The sequence below is a fragment of the Pleurodeles waltl genome, chromosome 1_2 (assembly GCF_031143425.1).
Source record: "Pleurodeles waltl isolate 20211129_DDA chromosome 1_2, aPleWal1.hap1.20221129, whole genome shotgun sequence".
Classification (NCBI taxonomy): Eukaryota; Metazoa; Chordata; class Amphibia; order Caudata; family Salamandridae; genus Pleurodeles; species Pleurodeles waltl.
Genome location: NC_090437.1, coordinates 1,321,571,519 through 1,321,595,905, shown reverse-complemented (window position 1 = coordinate 1,321,595,905; position 24,387 = coordinate 1,321,571,519). Strand labels below are relative to the sequence as shown.

Genomic DNA, 24,387 nt, shown 5'->3' with positions numbered 1-24,387 from the left:
TATTTAGCAAACATATCAGGTGGTACGAACCACACTGTGCTGAGGGCCTACCGGAATTATGTATCACCACTATTACATCCTGCAAAAAACAGGAATAATTTTAACAGGTGTGGGGCCAGTACGTCATTTTGTTTTTTGAAGAATTCTGCCGGCAAGCCATTCAGTCCTTGGGTTTTCCCTGAATTCAGTTTGAAAATTGCTGCCCGTATTTCCGTGAAATTGAGATCCATTTCCAATGTGTCATAGTCTTCACTAGAAAGAGTGAGCAGATCAATCTTTGCCAGATAGTCTGCTAACTGTGTGGGATTAGCTAATGGACATTTTCTATAGAGGTCTTCATAAAGTTTTGCGAAGATCTCTGCTATCCCTTGGTCTGTATCACATAGGGTACCAATGTCATCCTTGATTTGGTGTACCCATCTAGCTGCCACTTCCCCTCGGCTAAACCACACCAATAGTTTCCCCCACTTTATCACCTACGTCATATAGGTAATGTTGTGGGGCAAGCATTAGCTTGCATGCATCTTTTGATGCCAGAGCCACATATTCTGCTCTAAGGGCCTCCGCCCTTCTTTATGACAGGGGAGATGGTGAGGTGATAATAATGGATCAGACACCAGAAGTTTCTTTTCTAATTCTCCCAGGTCCCTGGTTGCGTTTTCTTCTTATGGGCCATCATATGTTGGGTTCTATCTCTATTAACGGGCTTATACGCCTCCCATAGTGTTACACCTGATGCCACTGACCCCTCGTTCTCAGTGAAATAAAGCATGGATTTGGTTAGGATCTCTTGTAGGGTTTGCTCATCTCGAAGTTCCCATGCATTCAATCTCCACTCTTTATTAGTCTCAGAGGGTTTCTGTCCCATCGATACCCATTGTGGGGAGTGGTCAGATAGTCACCTTGCAAGATTTCATCTCGATATGTCATTTGACTCACCTCAGCCAGTATGAAGAAATAATAGAGTCTGGAGAATACACGTGTGCTTGAGTAATAGGAGTAGCCTCTGTCATGTTGGTGTAGATGTTGCCATAGATCAGAAAGTCCCAGCAATGTTGCAAAGTCAGCCAATGGTGTGTTGCCAGATGGGACCGGGTTCTTCTGAGATCTATCCATAGCCAGGGCCATTACATTATTAAAATCACCCCCAATGACATGTAAAGAGGGCTCAGTGTCCAGCAAGATCTCCATCAATTTGTTAAGTGTGGGTTGTTGAAGTCTTGGAGGGGCATATACGCTCCCTATAGTAACAGTATGATATGCTCATAGGTCCTGGACTGATGGTCTATGTATGTGAAATGGGGGAGACTTCAGGTTAAGAATTGCTACTCCCCAGGATCCTGTTGTGAACCCTGCGTGTGCTAGCATGGTGTACACTCCAAGAGCCAAGAAATGACTCTGGGTACCCTTTATGTGGGTCTCCTGTAGGAGTACCACATATGGCTTCAACCACCAAATATATGTTGTCAGCAGTCCCCGTTTTACTATCCTTCCCAATCTGTTCACATTCCATGTGAGTATAGACGGGTTTGCTTACCCTATTTAGATGTCGGCAGGACTATAGCTGAAAAATTGTTACAGTCCTGCTGCCTCCACCAGGAATTCAGCCACTGTTACCTCCAAGCAGATTTGGATCTGCCTCCCCGGCAACTGTGGTGGGAATACCTCCACACCAAGGCTGGCAGTTGGGGGGAAAGGGGGTGAAAAACAACCTTTTCTCCCCTTTCGTTCACCTTTTCTACTTCAACCCAACTGAAGGAGTCCTGCCATTGCTTTTGCCACTTGACCACGAAGGACACCAACCCTGTTGTCACCGGACAAGAAGGTGAGCAGTACATGGGACATATACAGGGAGGGGTGTCACTACACAATCGCTCAGGACCCAGCCGTCAATATACATGTAAGTGTATCTTTTTTTTGGAATATGTGTTGACATAAGTTTTTCCATGCATTGTGTGAAACAAACCTATATCAACACATATATACAATGGGAGACCCCTCCTCCATTGCTAACCCGCTTCCGCCACACTGCCACTACAACGGGGAAATCTAAATCTGGTCGGTGGTACACCGCCAGCCCGACAGCGGCGCAGGACTATCAGCCAGCGACGGAAACCACCATTGTGACAGTTTGTTTCCCAAACGATAACGGAGGGCAGCTTTCTGTCAGCTCGACAGAGTACTTGGGTATGGCAGGACAACGGTAAGATCGTCATGACATAAACAGTCCCATAGACATTATCCTTTGGTTTGTTTTATTTTTAAAACTAAGAAAACCTCCCGTCAAAAGAAATAGAACTGAAACAGAAATAAAATCATATACAGAAAACGTTATTGTGCTAGATTACAATAGCTAAAAATAGATGTACTGACATGATTCAGGATAAAATACAAAGGAAGTTGGAGTACATGTTTTAGCTAAATCACTGAACACTTATAGCATTGTTGTCAGTAAATAGCCTGTGAATGCCTATGTCCAGTTTAGCATACACACAAAGTGCATTTTTTATTGTTTATTTTATCATGATTCCAAAACATTACAGTGTAATCACATACAATTCTAAGAGTATAAAATGCAATTATAGGTTACATACAGAAACAAAGAAAGGAAACATCACATTGTACTTCCTGTTTAATTGTTCACCACCCACACATGTTGGTCTTGCTACAACAACTCTGAACACTAGCTGTACATCCCCCATAGCCCACATCCAGATTCATGTGACTATGGCCCAGATTTGTAGAGGGCCAAGCGCCTCCTTGCACCACATTAGTGTTATTTTTTATTAAGCTAATGTGGCCCAAGGAGGCCAAATTTGCAGCACCATATTTATAAAATGGTGCAATGCATGCATTGCGCCACTTTGTAACCCTTTGCTCCACATTATGCCTGCGCCAGGCATAATGTGTCCAAAGGAACGTTCCCCAGTTAGGGGGACCGCAAAAATTGTGCAATGGAATCTAAGAGATTCCCCTATGTACTCTGCAGGATTAGCGCCAAAATATTGGTGCTACTCCTGCACAGTCGATCAATAGCATCACATATGTTTATGCTAATGCCCCTACACTGCACCATGGTGCGCCAAATGGCGGTAGGGGGAAGCTAAGGGGCGCAAGAAAACTGGCCCTGCATTGGATGGAGAACCACTTTTCTTAGATTCTGGCATATATTTGCTGTCCTGCATCTCCTGCTGTCTGCATTCTGCAGCACACATAGAAAGATGAATAAGTCTCATGGGATTGTTTTTGTGCGGGGAGGCATCCTTCCTGTGCAAAAACAATCCTACATGCAATGGAGGCACCCTGGCGCCATAATGCAAGAGTGCCTATGTTGGTGCTAGGCAGCCCATTGTGCGCCAGCCCAGGGGAAAGAAGAGGAGAGTGTCATATTACAATAAATATAGAGCATTCCTGCCCTTTCCCTGTGGTGCAGCACAGCAAGGTGACTTGCTGTACCACTTGGCCATAAATAACCCCTAAGTTTTTTTCCAGTTGGAGTAGTTAAGAGCATTGTTAGGGATTTCAATGTGCCCATCTTTAGGATGAACATTAGAAATTTATCGCAAAGTGCAATATTCAATAGTTTAACATCCACCTAAAATGGTCCGTACAGGGGCTGACCTGGAAACCCTGTACTAAGTCGGCGGTGTGGGTGCCTTAAATACAGAATTCCTCGTCAAAGTGAGGTACCTGGCAGTTCTTTGATTTCACCTGGATATTTGAGACTCCCTTGAGTTCAAAGACACACCTACAAGTTTGAGGATAGATGTATCTTGTGGATTTTGAGATCAAGAGTAGAGATGTTTGACACACCCTTAAGGTCAAGGACAGATATACATAACATTGCTTAGATTTCAAGGCAGAAGTATCAGGCAAGACTATGGCCCTCATTCTGACCCTGGCGGATTGTATCCGCCAGGGCCAACGGGGGCGGGAGCACCGCCGACAGGCCGGCGGTGCTCCTAAGGGCATTCTGACCGCGGCGGTAACGCCGCGGTCAGACAGGGAAAACTGGCGGTCTCCCGCCAGTTTCCCGCTGTCCTGAGGAATCCCCCATGGCGGCGCAGCTTGCTGCGCCGCCATTGGGGATTCCGACCCCCTCACCGCCATCCTGTTCCTGGCGGTTTCGACCGCCAGGAACAGGATGGCGGTGAGGGGTGTCATGGGGCCCCTGGGGGCCCCTGCAGTGCCAATGGCATGGGCACTGCAGGGGCCCCCGTAAGAGGGCCCCACTTAGAATTTCAGTGTCCGCTTAGCAGACACTGAAATTCGCGACGGGTGCTACTGCACCCGTCGCACCCCTTCCACTCCGCCGGCTCCATTCGGAGCCGGCATCCTCATGGAAGGGTGTTTCCCGCTGGGCTGGCGGGCGGCCTTAAGGCGGTCGCCCGCCAGCCCAGCGGGAAACCCAGAATACACGCGGCGGTCTTTTGACCGCGCAGCGGTATTCTGGCGGCCCCAGCCAGGCCGGCGGATACCGCCGCCGGCTGGGGTCAGAATGAGGCCCAATGACTTCATGCATGAGGCAGCTAACATACCAGTAAAAATAAGAGGGCCATCATTGCTTGATATCTACCTGGCATTCAGTTTCGAAGGAATTACACCAAATGTAATATGTCTGCCACCCACTAAAATAGAAACAACTTCCACCCACAAACTCCAATTCATTATTATCTTAGCAAGGCTTAAGGAATTAAACATGACTTAAAGAGAATATAGTTTCCCCCCCTCTTAGACAAAGCTAGATATGTCTAAATTTGTATCACCCGAGTCTCCCACGGCACTTGTCCCTGCCTTTACAGCCTCACTAATGCTCTTCTTTTCTGCTGTTGACATGGGTGGGATGGCTGCCCCCAGCTGGCAATTGATTGCATCAACTCTTGCCTCTATATTCATGTCAAAATCTTGTTTTTTTGAAATGACTAAATCTTGGATTGATTTCTGTGCCTCTGCGCAACCACTTTGTAACTTCTCACGCTCGATTTGGAATGCAGGATTGGAGGGATTCATGGTGAGCAGTCTTCCTAATGCGCTGACGCGGTCCATCAGGTAGCGTTGGGACACCTCACAGTAGGTAGATGAGATCATGTTGACTAAGTTAGCAACATTGCTGGCTTTGAATGCTTGGTTGTACAGCATGTCCTTCACAAAGGCATCAGAAGAATAGTTGGGAATGCTCTGGACTGATTTCACGGACTGCACTAATTCATTGACATTTTTTCCTAGGCAGGAATTAATGAGGTTGGAGATCATCTGAAAGAAGCGGATCATCTTCTCCCACTGCTCCTTCACCCTCCCCAGGGCATCTAGGCCTTTAATGAGCATATTTTTGGCTGTGTCAAAATCAATCTGCTCCAGTTTATGGCTCCTCATTTCAACCAGGATCAATGTTAGTTTTTCATTTTCTTTTTGGAGGTTCTCGAAGGATTCCTTGTACATTTTCTGAGTTTTGTCTAATTGAAGTGTGGCTTGTTCCACTCGTGCCTGTGCCATTTGTGCAGACTGGGTGCCCATACCGCCTCCACCTTGAGCTCTGGCTGCATTTGGTGGCTTTTGCTGCAAAGGCTGAGAATATGTAACTGATTTACAATAGGAATCAACTTTTAATGAGCTGCTAAATAATGAATTTATCCTTTCAGCAATTGATTTCAATTGCTTGTTATCTGTATTCTTGGATAATGCAGCTCTTTCCAAGTCTTCACAAATAGCAATGCCAGATTGTAAAACACCATCCATTATTGTTTGTGCTTTACATTCAACTTCATCCGCTATATCCTTCTTCAAAGACAATATCAGTCTTTGTACGTAGTTTGTTGAAACTGTCTGCTCTCTTTCATCATAAACAATCTTCATATTAATAGTTTCCCCATTGCTGTCTATGACTTTTCGAAGTCCTTCTGTGATAGCTGTCATCTGATTGGACTTGGAGCAGATATTGTTAGTCGCCTGGGTGGACCTCACGTCACCTGTGCCAGCATCACTAACAGTACCCACAGCCCCACTGGCAGGAATATCTGTGCCAAGTTCCTTGCTTATAACTCTGTTTACGGTGAAAGACAGTGTGTCAAGAAGACCACCCACAAAATTAGCAGCCATGGTTTCCCACACAGAGGGCACTTTCTTCAAAGCGTCCTTATAAACATCTGATGCATCCTTTAGTTGTGTCTCAGTAGACTTTCTGAACTCCTCTGCCATTTGCACAGATTTGTTTGCAGATGCTTCTCTTATGGTGAGCTGCTCCAGGGCAATCTTCACATCGGTCAGCTTCTTCTCGTAGCCCTTCTTGGAGTTCAGGCAAGCTTCAAGCACCTCCTGGATTAGATGAATGGTCTCACTAAAACTTATCTCCACAGACTGAGCTAATGATATGCATTCATTGGACACTGTGAGAAACCTGCTTAGGCGCTGTGGGAGCAGGGCATTAACAGTTTCCGTATTCTGGAACAGAATTGTGACTATTTCTTTAGTGGCACTTGGCATGGAACCTGTGAGGAGCCTGATTTGATCCATGTTTTTGTTTGCAGTGCTGAAGGAACCCCAGGCCTTATTGCAAACCTGCATTAGGGAGGCAGAAAATGACTCTGGGTATTTCATATACTTGAATCCATCTTTTGGTGGATTCAGGTTGATAGAGAAGTCCCCCTGGGCTGATGAAATGGCTGCCAGCTCTCCCAGAATGGCGATGGAGATGGGAGCGGGCATCAGGAACTCTTCCCAATTGGCGTAGGGTTTCATCATCAGCTCGGTTTCCAACCTCACGTCTTCGGCTTTAGTGACACTCATGATTGCATCTTTGAGATTAGCAGCTGATGATTTACAGTTAACTTCCCTATTGAATCCTGGAAAAAAAGTTTTAAAAAAGTTGATTTATTTATGTTACTGACCATTAAACATGAAAAAATACAATATCTAACCACAAAAATCTGGAGAAAAATATATTCAGTTGGAGAAGTTAACACATTCATTCTTTAAACCAAACATATGTAATCTTTAGCTCCTGTGGCTGAGCTAATCTCTCTCACCGAACCAGACATCACATGTTAAGCAGCAAGCACAAGGCTCACCCTTTGATTTCAAAAGATCCTTATTTGGGACAAATGTAACCTTTTCTCTAAATTATGTAGTAACAAGAAACCATGTGTGAATGAGTGCTGTGCACATGCCATTAACTAACTTTTCATCTTATATGTAATAATGGTGCCTACCCCAGGCCCCAGGAACACCCCCACCCCCACCAGAGGGACACCAGAGGATGGGGGACAACATCCCAGGCAAGTAGGGTGAGTATAGGTAAGTATTGTTTTAAATATGTTTTAAGTGCCATTGGGGGCCCTGAAAATGGGCCTCCCTGCATAGCACTGGGTGCAATGGCCATGCCCAAGGCTGTTCCCCTGTGCTGGCCATTGGGGTGGTGGGCATGACTCCTGTCTCTCATAAGACAGAAGTCATGTGGTATGCATGGTTTTGCGTCAGGAAATGACGCTAGGCTGGTTAACACCATTTTATTGCCTTTAACCAGCCTAGCATCATTTTATGAGAAAAAAACCCTTCCCCTGTACCGCTACCCCACCCGACTAATGTCATTTTTCTAGACGCTAGCCCACCCTTAGCGCCGGCTTGTGGGATTCCATAATTCGGTACCCCACTGGCTCTTTGGAATGACGCAAGCTGGCGCTATACTTTTTGTTGGAAAACTGTGTTTGCGCAGTTTTGCGGCAAAAAGTATAAAAATGGCCCTGAATTCACAAAAGTTGACCTTGCTGCATAAAACTTGCCACTCTCCCATAATATCACCCAATGCCAGTGCAGTATGTTGCAGGAGTGAATCTCACACTAGTGGTGGGGATTGGGCATTTCAAGGCATGGTCAGCCTTGAAAGTTTATTAATGCCCACATACCCATAAGGCTCTGGCAGTCACAAGCTCTCCTCGACCTTTTTCCATTCTGACCTTTTTGGATATTTTCGCCTATCAGGGCAAGAATCATTTATTTTCCAGGATGAGAAGGGGAGAGGGCCATCCCCAAAATTCATGGGTGTCAGTTTAGAGATTCCTTAATGGTAATACTATTTTTCCTGTAGAGAAAAAAAAACATGAAGAAAAACGTGCATTTGCAGAAATGAGCCAACTTTTTCCCCCAGACTAAATTGTATACTGTGTTCAAATACTTTATTGGAAATGACAATCCAAAGGAGCAAATAGGAATGTACTAATCTATTTATCAAGCAAGCCTGGAAAACTGGAAGGTTGCTCAGGTCATCAAGTTTAACTTTTTTCTGGATAAAGTGGGAAAACTGCCCCTGTGCAAAGGAGTTATTCTCTGAGTGCAGATTTGCAACTGTTTTCATTAATCAAATATCAGGAGATATGGTCATACCAGAAATATACCTAATGATGCCAGACTTGGACTAGAATTATTGCAGAATACTCTTCAGGCAATGGATAATACTGGATCTGACACACAGTAATACAGATTGTCTGAAAGATATCAGTTTTGGCAGCATCTCAAATTGAGTGATTGAAACTTGGGGGCTTATTTACAAGCCTCCTGAGCATCACATTTAGCGGTACTCTGGTGGTGCTGCCCCATTTTCCATACTTACAAGGCGACGTTAAGCCACTTTCCATGGCTTAACGCCCCCTTGAAAATATGGGCCACGACGCAGTTTCCTGCATCAGAGGGGCGTGCAATGGGTGTTGCTCTGGGCGTTCCACTGCAACACCACTGCATTTTGAAGCTGCTCCAGATTTACGAGGATTCCTCAGGGGTGGTGTTAGCATGGCGTTACAAGGGGAAATACTTTTATTTCTTTTCGTTTTTGCTTTTCCTGTGTGCTGCAATCTGCAGCACACATACGAAGACTTAAACGCCTTTAATGACTGTTTATGTGCAGGAAGGGACACCTTCCTGCACATAAACAACCATCATGTGCAATGCAGGGAACCTTGCACTATGGTGCAAGAGTGCCTGCGCTGACGTTAGGCAGCTCCTTTTAGCGCCGGAGCTAGGGAAAACATAGGGGTGTGCCGGATTCTTTTAAGATTCTGAAGTGGCGCTGCACGACGTAGCCAGATTTGGCGCAGATTTTAAGTAAATGAGGCGCTTAATGTGGTATCGAATTCAATCCATTGTAGGCTCTTATTAAGAAAAATGGGCCGGTATTTCCCAGGAGTTACTGATGCCGGGAGTAATTGTTACTCATGTGGTGACACAAATCGCACCAATCATGAGTTGAAACCTCAGCATTCACTACGAAATGAAGAATTTCCACGATCTTCCAGCGGGTTCCAGCAGCAGTGGAATTAGGTGGGGATTTGTTTCTTGGACGCCTTCCACGAAGTACAAGCAATATTGTACTGTTGTAAAATGAGAAGCATCTGTGGGAAGATTACAATAATGGAAGAAGCCAGGAATATTAATTGAGGTTGTGTTTATGGACAATGCAGTGGTTTCAGCCACAGGTCCATAACTGTGACTCTTTGGACTTTTATGGTCACTTCTCTTTTCGAGGAGTGGTTCTTACCTTTTTACTTCTGTTGACCATCATTTACTCATTCCTGGACTACAGGGTCTCCCGTTGATGCATTATTGGAACCAGATCCCCCAATGAGTCATTACTAGAAACCGAGTACTCTGGCTTAAGCAAGTTGGATGATTTGAGCAGCAAAACAAAACAAAACAGAAAAGAACAGACACAGGCTTGCATTGAACACAAATATTAAAATATGTTATTTAATTAACAAACAAATACCAACAAATTAAATTTTAATTTCAATGGGTAGGGTGGACCTTCCCTAAATACAACTGAGGCCACCCATCGTCCTCCTTATATTTTGAGTGAAGCACCTGCACTGCCCTTAGGAATTAATCTGAGGACACCAAATTAACTTTTATCCTCCAACTTCAAATTCCCTCACGTTTCCACAAGTTTTTAGAAATTTCAATTTCAAATTTCAATTTCACGTTTTGCTTCTTTATTTATGTGCACCTTATTTATCTGCTAATATCATTTAATTTTGCACGCAGACGTGGATCCTCTTATTAGCCTTCGCAGAGCCTGAGTGGTGCCGCGACCACAGGTTAAAAAACGCGGCTTTAGGGACTGATGCACCACTTTTTCTGTGCCCCTCTACCAGCACCTAACAACAGCATGCTATAATATAATAACGACAACATTTTTTACGATATTATGGCACTTTGCTACACTAGCATCAAAAATGTTGACGCTAGTGTAGCAAAGTACAAGGAGGCCCATAGGTCTCTATGGAAGCGTCATTTTAACGCCTGTTCTGAGCAGGCGTCAGAAATGATGCCAAAAATGGCACAGTGAAATCTGTTACATTTCACTGCACCATTATTGCAGGCCTCCTAGCGCCGGAACGCCCACCCCCGCGTGCATTATGTCTGGTGCAGGCATAATGTGATGCGGGGTTTACAAGTGGCGCAATGCATGCACTGCACTACTTTGTAAATACGGTACATGGAAAAAATCCACTGTAGCGCCGCCTTAGCATAAAAAAAATTACACTTTGGTGCGTGAAGGTGGCGCTAGGGGCTCTTAAATATGCTCCTGTGAGTGATGCTGTTGTGTAGATTCTAGGCCTACTTTGGGGGATAGCAGTGCATAGTGCAGACCCATATCCACGAGGCCATGCAAAGTCACGTTGCTTGGCTTTTTATAGCCTCATAGATATACAGTAAGTTAAAAGAGCGCAAGTCGCTGGGTTGCCTTCCACTGCGTCAGAGGGGAGATCCATAGGCATTGCAGTGGGGTTTCCCTAGCAACATCCATGGGTTTTGACGCATTTCCAGATTTACAAGGAGGTGTAAACCTGGGAATGCATCAAAACTGTACTCCTCCCAAGGGGAGGAATATCTTTGTTTATCCTCGTTTTTTCCCCTTTCTATGTGTGCTGAATTGTGCAGCACACATAGAAAGAGAGAAAGAGGAAAAAGTCTTGATGGATTTTTTTTTGCAGGGAGGTGCCTGTTCCTGCACAAAAACAAATCCTGGATGGTGCAATGGTGCCTGCTTTGGTGCTAGGTACCAAATTTGGAGCCGGCGCTAGGTGAAATGACAGGGAAGCACTGTATCTCATAAATACGGTGCATTCTTGTTCTTTAAAATTAGCTTAGGGCAGTGCAAAAAAAACATTTGTGGCGCTGCCCTACACCAATTTCTTATAAATATGCCCCTTTGTGTGTACAGCCTCTAAAGCCAAAGGTTGCCTTCTTGTATATAGTGAGCTATACTGGCTCACTAGTTTACGTGTGTTGACATGTTTTAGTGTTAAAGTATAATAAACAATGGGCTTCATTTACAAGAATCTGATGCATCGGCCCTAATGTGTCAGATTTCTTGCTCTACCCTACAATCCCCTAACAATGCAATGAATGCGCTGCATTTACAATACAGAGCTCTATGGTGCACGTTTTCACAAATTCTGATACGTTTGTTGGCTCAAAACTCATGCATTGCTGGACTAGCGTACACAAATGACAATACTCCAGCAATGCTAGGAGGCTCTCTTGGAGAAAAGCCCTGCGCCAGGCTAAAGCAGTGAAAGTGCAGAATGATGCAGTGAAATGTACATTTCACTGCGTCAGATCTGTGTGGCTTTTCCCATCGGAACGCCTGCCCTGGCGCGGGTATAATGTGAAGCAAGGGTTTACAAACTGACACATTGAGCCCAATGCTTCAGTTTGTAAATCTGGAGCAGTGTAAAGCGCTGAAAGGGCCACTGCTGCATCAAAAAAAAATGACGCAATGGTGGTGCAAACGACTTGTAAATGAAGTCCACTGTTTTTTATGTTGCTATTTATTGATTACTTTCCAAAGTTGAACATTTGAACTGGCCTTCAACTGAAGTGTTTTTAAGAGCATTTGTTTATTTGCTTGCCATCTGTCCTCTGGTTTACTGTTCTACTTTGATGCTGCCCCCTAGTTAAGGGTGGGGCAGTAGGTACAAGAGCCAACGCTCCCCCTACAGGGTTCAACACCCATCTTAGCACCAAGAGACCAAGGCCCAGATTTATTGGGGCCTAGTGCCATTCTATCGCCACATTCACGTCCTTTTTTAACCTAATGTGGCATTAGAAGGCCAAAAACGCTGCACCATATTTACAAAGTGGTCAAAGAAATCTATGAGAATTCTTTGCGTCATTTTCATCAGCATTTTCTAATGCCTGCTGAGAGCAGGCGTTCCTAAAAGTCTTCCATTGTGTTCAATAGGTCTCTGGGTGCTTTCCAGGATTAGCGTCATCATTTTTTATGCTAATCCTGCAAAGCACCGGACTAGCATAAAAAATGATGACTCTAGTTCCCCTGACTACCGCCATAATGCGCCGTATTTTAAATACGACACACACATGGTGACGTTAGGGGGGCACTAAAGGGTGCAAGAAAAGTGGCGATGCACTAGATGCTGTGCCACTTTTCATAAATATGCCCCCAGGTTGTATGGTGTGCCCTGGTACTGTATGAATGTGTTCAGTCTGTCAGTCACGTATCCTTGTGTTCCTAGTATTGTCAGAAAAGCAAGTAAATAGTGCAATTCAATTTACTTTTTGTAGCAAAAATAGAACTATTATCCAGTGAAATTTTCATATTTAAATTGTCCAGTGAATCCAGCATTACTTGAAAATTACATCAATCTAGCAGGATAGTCCTGAACTTTGGGAGACAATTTTGACAGGATAAAACATTAGGAGGTGGTTTAACTGCAGGAGACGAATGGTGCTTGTAAGAGGAAAGTGGCTGGTGAGTTTCATAAAGATCATTATAGACTGTTCTACCTTTCTCAAAGTTTTTTCCAGCGAGGTTGCTTATAATTATTTAACCCAGCTTTGCTGCTTTTCTACACAGTTTTTTGTTTTCTTAGTGGGTTATGTTTTAGTGTTTTTAATGATTAACTTTGCAGAAAGAAAACAAAAATTGTTAAAGATATTTTTTTTAATTTCACACAACCATAATGTGTGTTTCAAAGTGTGTATTTATACTTAACTAGCAGTCATTCTGCTGCCATTCCATTTTTTTATCCTCAGGACCTGATTCACAAAGGGCCTCTGCACTCATGGAGGAGGCCCCAGAGTCGTGGGGGGGTCTCAGCACCCAGGCTGGAATCTCCGCAATGGGACTCAGGCCCTCAGTTTTTAAATCTGCTGACATTGTTGAAATTATGTTAGTTGTGTGACATAAGTGTAGGAAAGTACCATCTTGCCTGGCATGTTACCCCCATATTTCACTGTATATATGTTGTTTTAGTGTATGTGTCACTGGGACCCTGCCAGCCAGGGCCCCAGTGCTCATACGTGTGCCCTGTATGTGTTCCCTGTGTGATGACTAACTGTCTCACTGAGGCTCTGCTAACCAGAACCTCAGTGGTTATGCTCTCTCTTTACTTTCTAAATTGTCACTAACAGGCTAGTGACCAATTTCACCAATTTACATTGGCATACTGGAACACCCTTATAATTCCCTAGCATATGGTACTGAGGTACCCACGGTATTGGGGTTCCAGGAGATCCCTATGGGCTGCAGCATTTCTTTTGCCACCCATAGGGAGCTCTGACAATTCTTACACAGGCCTGCCACTGCAGCCTGAGTGAAATAACGTCCACGTTATTTCACAGCCATTTACCACTGCACTTAAGTAACTTATAAGTCACCTATATATCTAACCTTTACCTGGTAAAGGTTGGGTGCTAAGTTACTTAGTGTATGGGCACCCTGGCACTAGCCAAGGTGCCCCCACATCGTTCAGGGCAAATTCCCTGGACTTTGTGAGTGCGGGGACACCATTTCACTACCTATGTATAGCGTCAAAATGGTGACTCCGAACATAGCCATGTAACATGTCTAAGATCATGGAATTGTCTCCCCAATGCCATTCTGGCATTGGGGAGACAATTCCATGATTCCCCAAGTCTCTAGCACAGACCCGGGTACTGCCAAACTTCCTTTCCCGGGGTTTCACTGCAGCTGCTGATGCTGCCAACCCCTCAGACAGGTTTCTGCCCTCCTGGGGTCCAGCCAGGCTTGGCCCAGGAAGGCAGAACAAAGGATTTCCTCAGAGAGTGGGTGTTACACCCTCTCCCTTTGGAAAAAGGTGTCAGGGCTGGGGAGGAGTAGCCTCCCCCAGCCTCTGGAAATGCTTTGATGGGCACAGATGGTGCCCATCTCTGCATAAGCCAGTCTACACCGGTTCAGGGATCCCCCAGCCCTGCTCTGGGGCGAAACTGGACAAAGGAAAGGGGAGTGACAACTCCCCTGACCTGCACCTCCCAGGGGAGGTGCCCAGAGCTCCTCCAGTGTACTCCAGACCTCTGCCATCTTGGAAACAGAGGTGCTGCTGGCACACTGGACTGCTCTGAGTGGCCAGTGCCAGCAGGTGACTTCAGAGACTCCTTCTGATAGCCTCTTACGTGTGTTGCTAGCCTATCCTCCTTCCTAGGTAGCCAAACCTCCTTTTCTGGCTATTTAGGGTCTCTGCTTTGGGGAATTCTTTAGATAACGAATGCAAGAGCTCATCAGAGTTCCTCTGCATCTCTCTCTTCACCTTCTGGCAAAGGATCGACCGCTGACTGCTCTGCACGCCTGCAAAACCGCAACCAAGTAGCAAAGACGACTACTGCAACCTTGTATCGCTGATCCTGCTGCTTTCTCGCCTGTTTCCTGGTGGTGCATGCTCTGGGGGTAGCCTGCCTCCTTCTTGCACCAGGAGCTCTGAAGAAATCTCCCGTGGGACAACGGAATCCTCCCCCTGCAACCGCAGGCAACAAAAGACTGCATCACCGGTCCTCTGGGTCCCCTCTCAGCATAACGAGCGTGGTCCCTGGAACTCAGCAACTCTGTCCAAGTGACTCCCACAGTCCAGTGACTCTTCAGTCCAAGTTTGGTGAAGGTAAGTCCTTGCCTCCCCACGCTAGACTGCATTGCTGGGTACCGCGTGATTTGCAGCGGCTCCGGCTCCTGTGCACTCTTCCTTTCCTTTGTGCACAGCCAAGCCTGGGTCCCCGACACTCTAACCTGCAGTGCACAGCCTCCTGAGTTGTCCTCCTGCGTCGTGGGACTCCCTTTTGTGACTTCGGGTGGACTCCGGTTCACTCCTCTTCTAAGTGCCTGATCTGGTACTTCTGTGGGTGCTGCCTGCTTCTGTGAGGGCTCCCTGACTTGCTGGGCGCCCTCTCTGTCTCCTCATCCAAGTGGCGACATCCTGGTCCCTCCTGAGCAACAGCAGCATTCAAAAACCCTAAGGCGTGTTTGTGGTCTTTCTGCGTGGGAACACCTCTGCAAGCTTCTTCACAACATGGGACATCCATCCTCCAAAGGGGAAGTTTCTAGCCCTCTTCGTTCTTGCAGAATCCACAGCTTCTACCATCCGGTGGCAGCTTCTTTGCACCCTCAGCTGGCATTTCCTGGGCATCTCCCCAATCTCGACTTTGTTGCGACTCTTGGACTTCGTCCCCTTGTTCCACAGGTACTCTCGTCCGGAAATCCACTTTGGTTGCATTGCTGGTGTTGGTCTTCCTTGCAGAATTCCCCTATCACGACTTCTGTGCTCTCTGGGGAATATAGGTGCACTTTACATCTACTTTTCAGGGTCTTGGGGTGGGCTATTTTTCTAACCCTCACTGTTTTCTTACAGTCCCAGCGACCCTCTACAAGCTCACATAGGTTTGGGGTCCATTTGTGGTTCGCATTCCACTTTTGGAGTATATGGTTTGTGTTGCCCCTATACCTATGTGCTCCTATTGCAATCTACTGTAATTCTACATTGCTTGCATTACTTCATTTTGCTATTACTGCATATTTTTGGTATTGTGTACATATATCTTGTGTATATTTGCTATCCTCATACTGAGGGTACTCACTGAGATACTGTTGGAATATTGTCATAAAAATAAAGTACCTTATTTTTTCTAGTATATCTGAGTATTGTGTTTTATTATGATATTGTGCATATGACACCAGTGGTATAGTAGGAGCTTTGCATGTCTCCTAGTTCAGCCTAAGCTGCTCTCCATAGCTACCTTCTATCAGCCTAAGCTGCTAGAAACATCTCTTCTCCACTAATAAGGGATAACTGGACCTGGTACAGAGTGTAAGTACCCTTGGTACCCACTACAAGCCAGGCCAGCCTCCTACATTATGACCTTTATTGTTCTTCAATGATAAGCAGAATGTATTGTGCCTTTTTTGAAAAACATATTTTATGATCCATGCACAATTTGGTGTTAACATACATAATACACTATGCAGCATACTGTTTCTAAACTCAAATACCATGAAAAAAGAATTAGTTGTGTTAGAACTAATTAGTTGTGTTTTATGTTTTTCACCTTAGGGTTCTGAGTGACATCATAGACCACTCAATCTTTGCTCTCATTGTCTATTTGACATCACTCCAAACCCCTCGGAGGATGAAGAAGAGGAAGAAGATCAAAATGAAGAAGAAGAGGAGGGAGAAGTGGAGGAGAAGGAAGAAGTAGAAGAAGAAGAAGTAGGAGGAGGAAGAGGAGGAGAAGGAGGAAGAGGGGGCATAGGAGGAGGAAGGAAGGAGGTGGACGAGAAGAAAAAAAAGCAGGGACACATGGCTTTGGTTCTTTATGTTATCTGCCATTAACCTAGCTGTGAGAATTGGTATCAGGCCACAAGTCTACTGTGCCCTTCTGATCAGACAATCAATTTCTACTAGTGATGGTGAACCTCATAAGAGCTGTACATGGTCAAAGACAAGCCTAAAGTCAATGATTAGTAGGGAAGGAAGTTGGGCTGCCGACCGGTAATGCATCGTGGTGTAGTGTTCTTAACATAGGAGCTTTAGCAAATGTGGTTTTGCAGTTGTACAATCAATTTCGGTGTGAAAAATGCTTACACATTGTGCCTTTATTGTGGTCAACATTGTTGAATATAGGTTTTGACTGATGTTGAGCAATGCACTATTATTGCATCACAGATCCAGCAATAGGATGATTCAGAATCCTGATACAAATTGTGCAGGGTTCAGTGACATACCTAAAATTGTGGTGTTATCACAGATTGATCAGGCCGTTCTAAATGAGGGTCTGGGAATCTGCTGATGGAGCATAAAAGTCTGTATACTGTTGTAGTCTAGAGGATGAAGTGAGGACATGAGTGTCGATAAGTTATAACGCACTATCTGGACTGCAACATCTCTAGACATGGTACTATCTTCAGCCTAGAAAAGTGATGGGTTCAAGGGGAACTTAGCGCTGCGTCAAGGTCAAGTTTATCATCAATTAAATCATTCTTTAATGCAGCTCATACCTTCCAGACAGAGCCATATGTGGCTTTTGTCCTTTTCTCTTAACTGCCCAAACCATGACTTTACACACATGGATGAGTTCTCTGCACCATGAGGGACTCATATGGCTTTTGTCCCTTTCAATTAACTGGCTAATCTAGGAATTTACACACATTGATGTGCTCTACTGTGTGCCCCTCGACAAAGGCATATGTAACTTTAGTCCCTTTGTGTTAACTGCCCAAACCATGACTTCACACAGATGGATGAGCTCGGCTTTCTGCCCTTAGAGACACATGTGACTTTTGTACCATTTTATTAACTGCTCAATCCATGACTTTGCACAGATGGATGAGCCCTGCTCAGAGCCCCCAGACAAAGACACACGTGGCTTTGGTTCCTTTCTATTTACTGACCAATCTGTGACTTTTCACACATAGATGAGCCATGTCCTGTGCCTTTACAGGCACATATGGTTTTAGTTGCTTTCTATTACCTACCGAAGACATGCCTTTACACACATGGACACACTCTCATCTTCATCCTAAGGGACACATATGACTTTCCTTCTTTTCTGCCCAAACCATGACTTTACACATGAATTACTTTCTTCCCTGCCTACTATCTGCCAAGCCATGACTTTACACATGAATTACTTTCTTCCCTGCCTACTATCTGCCAAGCCATGACGTTACACACATGGATGAACTCTGCTCAGTGCTCTAAGACAGGGACACTTTGGGCTTTACTCCATTATGGAAACTGCCCAAGCCATGACTTTACACACATATGATCTCTGCTATGTGCCACTGGGGCTCCATTTAACAGATGCTAACGGGCACAACTTTCTGCTGTGTCAATTTATTAAAAAGTGCTAATATCACAACTCTATTCCAAGCAATTAAGGGACAGATGTAGCAAGTTCCGATTTTGCGAATCAGAAATTACGAGTCGGTGCGACTCGCAATTTCCGATTCGCAAAATCGGATGCAGAACGGTGTCTCAGACACCGTCTGCGATTCGCTATGGGGTCGCAAAGACCCACCTCATTAATATTAATGAGGTGGGTAGCTTTTTGCGACCCCATAGCGAGTCCCTGCACTCACAGGGATGGTGGCCTGCTGAAGTCAGCAGACCTCCATGTCTGTGACTGCTTTTTAAATAAAGCAGTTTTTTTATTTTATTTTGCAGCCCGTTTTCCTTAAAGTAAAACGAGTTGCAAAATAAAAAAAATAACGAAACCATTTGGTTTTATTTTTTCAGAGTAGGCAGTGGTCCATTGGACCACTGCCTGCTCTGAAAAACCCTTTTTGGCAACATTCACAAAGGGGAAGGGGTCCCATGGGGACCCCTTCCCTTTTGTGAATGGGTTACCACCAGTGTGACACTGCTGGTAACTGCGAATTGCTTTGCGACCACATTCGCGGTCACGAAACAATTTAGCATAGCGATGCAAGTCGCAAATAGGAAGGGGACACCCCTTCCTATTTGCGAGTTGCATTCACAATTTGCGAGTCGGTACCGACTCGCAAATTGTGAATGAGCATCGCAATCAGCATTTTGCATGGCGCAAACTGCGATTTTCGCAGTTTGCACCATGCAAAATGCTTGCTACATCTGGCCCTAAATTTTGAGCATGGAAAAAACTCTGCAGGGAAGTGCTAGGCCTGAATCAGGTGGAGACTCCTGTTTGTGCTCGAATCATAAGTAAAGCAGCTCAGAGAATAAAGTCCCCTCTGATCATTTCTAAATAAGGCCTAAGCACCGACTAAGAGCCTGTGTACAATGGAGACATTCTTAAAGCTGAAAGCTGCACATTATGTGGAGTGTGGCATTGACTTCAGGAAATCTAGGGTACTTCCCAGGAATGAATCGACCACTGAACCTGTGATCTTTGTTTTTATTACTCTTTGGAAGGTTGAGATGGCCTTTCACCCTCTTGCTGTGGGGGGAGATGTTTAATAGACTCATGATCACCACTGTCACTGTATGAAGTCACTGTTTATCATGACTTAAGTCATACTTCTGTCTCAGACAACTTACTGTAAATGGCAACTGGGCCAGAATAGGAACTTTCCAGGATGGACAGCGTGATGGCCAGTGAGTAAATTAGTATCCGGGGTCCCATGGTGCTTGGTCTGAGTGATCTGCTAGTCGAGTCTTCTTCCTGCATAGGAAGGCAGAGATACATCATTTATCACATGTAAAAAACTAAGACAAGTAAATATCTCAAGCTACGACAATCAAAAACAGCATTGTGGCTGAAAAAATATTCATAGAAAGGCAATGAGGTCTGCAGGAGTTTGCCTGTAACTCGACCCATCCGTTTTCCCGTCCCTTCTCCTTCAAACAGCTCAAATGTCTGAATTAGAGTTGAAACCAGTGCTTAATTTGAGCCGGTGGTTTCCGGTGGGGGGCACCAGCACTTATTGGTCCGGGCCGGCACTTTTTTTTTTTGCATCAGGCATTTACTGTGAGCAAAAGACAATAAAGGGAAATATGGAGGAAGAGAAAGATGGAAAAGTGTCACAATGGAGAAAGCAGAAAGCTGCAAGAGTGAGCTAAAGTGGCAGGGAGTGGATGTAAATGGATTAAAGAGGCCCGAGATGGCCTCATAATTACACTGCCTCAATATTCTGTGCTTGCACATTTAACGGCAGCAGCAGCAAGTTTCAGAGGAAAGCTACAACTGTTTATTACTTTTTACTGTGGATAAATCATAAAACTGTGCGACCATAGTATTTTCAGCTGTCAGCTCCAATTCTTGTGCCAGTCCCCCCTGTGACAGTTCTCTTGTTCAGCTCATCCGCAGTCCGCAACCCTCTGCTGCCTTCTGTTTGTGTCCCCTATGCGCATTAACTATACGTTTTCTGCTTGTTTTTTCTTCCTATTCTACCCCTTTTCTTTTCATTTTTCTGTTCTGCCGTTTTTCTGCCTTTACTGCTACTTTTCAGCTCGTTTTTTCTGCCTTTTCTGCACTCCATTTTGCCTTTTTCTGCTCTTTCCTTCCTTCTTCCCGCTGTTTCCCTCTTCCAGCTATTTCCTTCCTCCCATCACCCAGTGCCCCGCCTTCCCCAAGTACCTACTTAATGGAGGCCACCGCAAGACCCCATTGACCAGGTCCTCGTGCCAGCTCCCCCTGCAACAGTTCTCCTGTCCAGCAGACTGCGGGCAAGCTCTTCAACAGAGACGTTGCACCCACAGTGCCCAGGTACCCCTAGGGGTGACAGTGTTGCGACAGAGTACCTGCACTTCTATTTTTCCATTTCAAGCACTGCTACACACCATAAGAAACTGGTATTTAGAATGGATGCCCCTTCTAAATACTAGTTCTGTGTGGTTTTCTAAATCTGGCTAATGATCCAGAAAAGCGTTTCCAAATGTTATATGGACTCAGTACATTTGAAAACCCCTTGTTAATCTGGCCTTAAGGTGACCTGGAAGGAAGACCAATCTTAAACCTGGTAGTTTCCCATTGTGGAGATATCAGTGTAGAGGTGTTATGCTTAGTTGATGGAAGCACTTGTGATGGAGAAATTAGAGTTACAGGTCTGCAAGTTCCATAAACTTTTCTGGCAGAATTTGTTTTTTGCACAAAAAAGAAGGGTTTAAATTTTAAGGGCCTGATTTATGAAAAAGTTAGCACCGCCTTTATGTCATTTTTTGACGCAAAAGCGGCGCAAGCCTATATATAATTATATTTTGTAAGTTTGCGTCAAAAAATGACGTCAAAGCTGCGCTATCTTTTCATAAATCAGGCCCTAGGTTTCTCTCAAAACATGTGTTGGCATTACAATTCCTTCTGTTGCTGACGATTTCTCACGCAAACTAACATTTGGAAGAAATATCCTTCTGAGACATCTGGTTTTCATCTATTCATCTTTACAAAGCTGCAAAGAGAATCCTTTGTGCTTACCTTCTGACTGACCACCGGGTGTCTGGTCTCGCCACTGCCTGCTGCTGGCGTCCCTCAGCTCAGGAGGGTGAGTGGTGGTGCCAGGTCTCACCTGTGACTGCTTCTCTCTCCTGTCACCTCAGGAGGGTGAGTGGTGGTGCCTGGTCTCACCTGTGACTGCTTCTCTCTTCTGTCACCTCAGGAGGGTGAGTGGTGGTGCCTGGTCTCACCTGTGACTGCTTCTCTCTCCTGTCACCTCAGGAGGGTGAGTGGTGGTGCCTGGTCTCACCTGTGACTGCTTCTCTCTCCTGTCACCTCAAGAGGGTGAGTGGTGGTGCCTGGTCTCACCTGTGACTGCTTCTCTCTCCTGTCACCTCAGGAGGGTGAGTGGTGGTGCAAGGTCTCACCTGTGACTGCTTCTCTCTCCTGTCACCTCAGGAGGGTGAGTGGTGGTGCCTGGTCTCACCTGTGACTGCTTCTCTCTCCTGTCACCTCAGGAGGGTGAGTGGTGGTGCCTGGTCTCACCTGTGACTGCTTCTCTCTCCTGTCACCTCAAGAGGGTGAGTGGTGGTGCCTGGTCTCACCTGTGACTGCTTCTCTCTCCTGTCACCTCAGGAGGGTGAGTGGTGGTGCCAGGTCTCACCTGTGACTGCTTCTCTCTCCTGTCACCTCAGGAGGGTGAGTGGTGGTGCAAGGTCTCACCTGTGACTGCTTCTCTCTCCTGTCACCTCAGGAGGGTGAGTGGTGGTGTCAGGTCTCACCTGTGACTGCTTCTCTCTCCTGTCACCTCAGGAGGGTGAGTGGTGGTGCCTGGTCTCACCTGTGACTGCTTCTCTCTCCTGTCACCTCAGGAGGGTGAGTGGTGGTGCCTGGTCTCACCTGTGACTGCTTCTCTCTCCTGTCACCTCAGGAGGGTGAGTGGTGGTGCCTGGTCTCACCTGTGACTGCTTCTCTCTCCTGTCACCTCAGGAGGGTGAGTGGTGGTGCAAGGTCTCACCTGTGACTGCTTCTCTCTCCTGTCACCTCAGGAGGGTGAGTGGTGGTGCCTGGTCTCACCTGTGACTGCTTCTCTCTTCTGTCACCTCAGGAGGGTGAGTGGTGGTGCCAGGTCTCACCTGTGACTGCTTCTCTCTCCTGTCACCTCAGGAGGGTGAGTGGTGGTGCAAGGTCTCACCTGTGACTGCTTCTCTCTCCTGTCACCTCAGGAGGGTGAGTGGTGGTGCCTGGTCTCACCTGTGACTGCTTCTCTCTCCTGTCACCTCAGGAGGGTGAGTGGTGGTGCAAGGTCTCACCTGTGACTGCTTCTCTCTCCTGTCACCTCAGGTGGGACCCCCCTTAGTGAGTGAAGTGGAGACATCTCTAGATATAGAACCTGCAATGCAAATTAGGAGGAAGGCCTGAAAGAAAAAAACGGTTTCCACAGAACCAAAGAAATCAATCACCAGCAGGAAATTCCTGTCCTGCAACCACTCACCAGAGGGTGAAGAATCTCGACAAGCAGCTGTGAGAAAATATTGTTGTTTTATCACTTTTAGTTGTGTGCTGTGAAGTCCTGAATGTGGTTCGTGCTTCCCAGATCCTATCACGTCGTTACCAAGCCAGCCCTAGCCCTAAGTACATATGTAAACTGACTGATACCTATCGCATTACTCATGCATGAACTCTAAGAACGAGTCCCATAATGTAGGAATCTCACATCCCACTTACAACGGATGTACACTTTTGTAAACTCAAGCCCTGGACATGGACAGCCCTGATGAACGTATACACTGGGAGATATCTGCCATGCACCTACAAATATAACTTGACAATTTGGTATTGATTTTATTGTATTTAAATATATGGCACATACTATTTCCAAACTTCCTTAAATTGTTACATATTATTTGTACATGAGAATTAACAGAAGTGTCGCCCTTTACAAAGGAGAGACAAAACAGAGTTTAAAATGTTTTACTATCATAGATCAATCACTAACACCTAGCTTCTTTACAGATGATTGGGATGTTGGCAACTCACGCCTTATTGGGAAATCTGGAGATTGCATTGTAGCACAATGTGTTGTATGCCACTGTATGACACCCTACTCTAGGATATTGTAGTCCACTGTACAACGCTGTACAAAACTCTGTGAGTGCCACTGCACTCTGACACAGTACTTCATTCTACTCCACTACACCACTGTACACGACTCTAGTTTACACCACTCAATGTCATTCTAATCTATATCACTGTATGCCAATCCACTGTACCACACTCTATAACTCTGTGCTGAACTGTACACCACTGTACTCTACAAAAATCAAGTAGACGGCACGCCACTTGATTCTACTGTGGTTTACACCACTTTCTAATACCATACAACACCCCACTACACTCTACTGTACACCATGGTACTTAACTGTGTGCTACACCACTCCATTCTACTGCACTCCACGCCACTATAGTCTAGGATATGCCACTCCACTCTGACACTTACACACTCCAGTATACTCCACTCTACTACGCTCCAGTCTCCTACACTTTATCTCATTCTACTCCACTGTAGTATATTATGCTCTACACCACTCCACTGTGTGGAAGTCTACTCCACTGTATGCAACTCCACTCTACAACAATGTACTACACTCTATGCTACTCTATGACAATCTGCTCCACTCTATGCCCATCCACTTTACAGCATTGTACTATACTGTATGATACTCAACAGCACGCCACTCATCTTCTCTCTATGACAAGCCACTCTACTATATGACACAGCACTTCAATCTATAACTCTGTCCTCCACTATACTCTATGACATTCCACTTGATGATACTCCACTTCACTTCATTCTACTTCACCCTACTCTACTCTAAAATACTCTACTTCACTCTGACAGTCTACAACACCCCACTTTACTGTTCAACACATTCCACTGTACAACTCGCTGCTCCACTCTGCGATACTTGACTCTACCATATGAAACATCATGTCACTAAACTACGTAGCACCCGGGAAGGTAGTGGTCCCCAGGGCCTGGGGGGGGGGGTTGGCACCCCATGCTTCAATAAGCAGAGCCCCTTGGACTTGGCCCACCCAGGGGCTTAAAAAAGACGAAGCTCTGTAGCCCGAGCTTCCTTTTTTTTTCCTTTCCAGATCCGCTGTGAATCACAGCATAAAATTCAAAAAGAAATAATGCTTTTTTGCTCTGGGGGTCCTTGTGGGACTTCAGCACCAGAGCTA

At 45.5% G+C, this 24,387-nt stretch overlaps 1 protein-coding gene across 2 annotated transcripts; it reads right to left on the bottom strand.

Moving 5' to 3' along the window:
• Positions 1-4,445: 4,445 nt before the first annotated feature.
• LOC138251401 (uncharacterized) lies at positions 4,446-22,510 on the bottom strand. 2 transcript variants are annotated; one of them, XM_069205646.1, is made up of 4 exons: positions 21,596-22,510; positions 21,184-21,536; positions 19,311-19,434; positions 4,446-6,839 (listed from the first exon to the last, which is right to left on the bottom strand). In XM_069205646.1, the coding sequence occupies exons 3-4, from the start codon at positions 19,393-19,395 to the stop codon at positions 4,732-4,734; spliced, it is 2,193 nt and encodes a 730-aa protein (XP_069061747.1). In that variant the 5' UTR covers positions 19,396-19,434; positions 21,184-21,536; positions 21,596-22,510; the 3' UTR covers positions 4,446-4,731. The 2 variants fall into 2 exon arrangements, with proteins under 2 accessions (XP_069061747.1, XP_069061749.1); XM_069205648.1 differs by having other exon boundaries at positions 21,184-22,126; positions 22,186-22,510.
• Between the last annotated feature and the right edge of the window lie 1,877 nt (positions 22,511-24,387).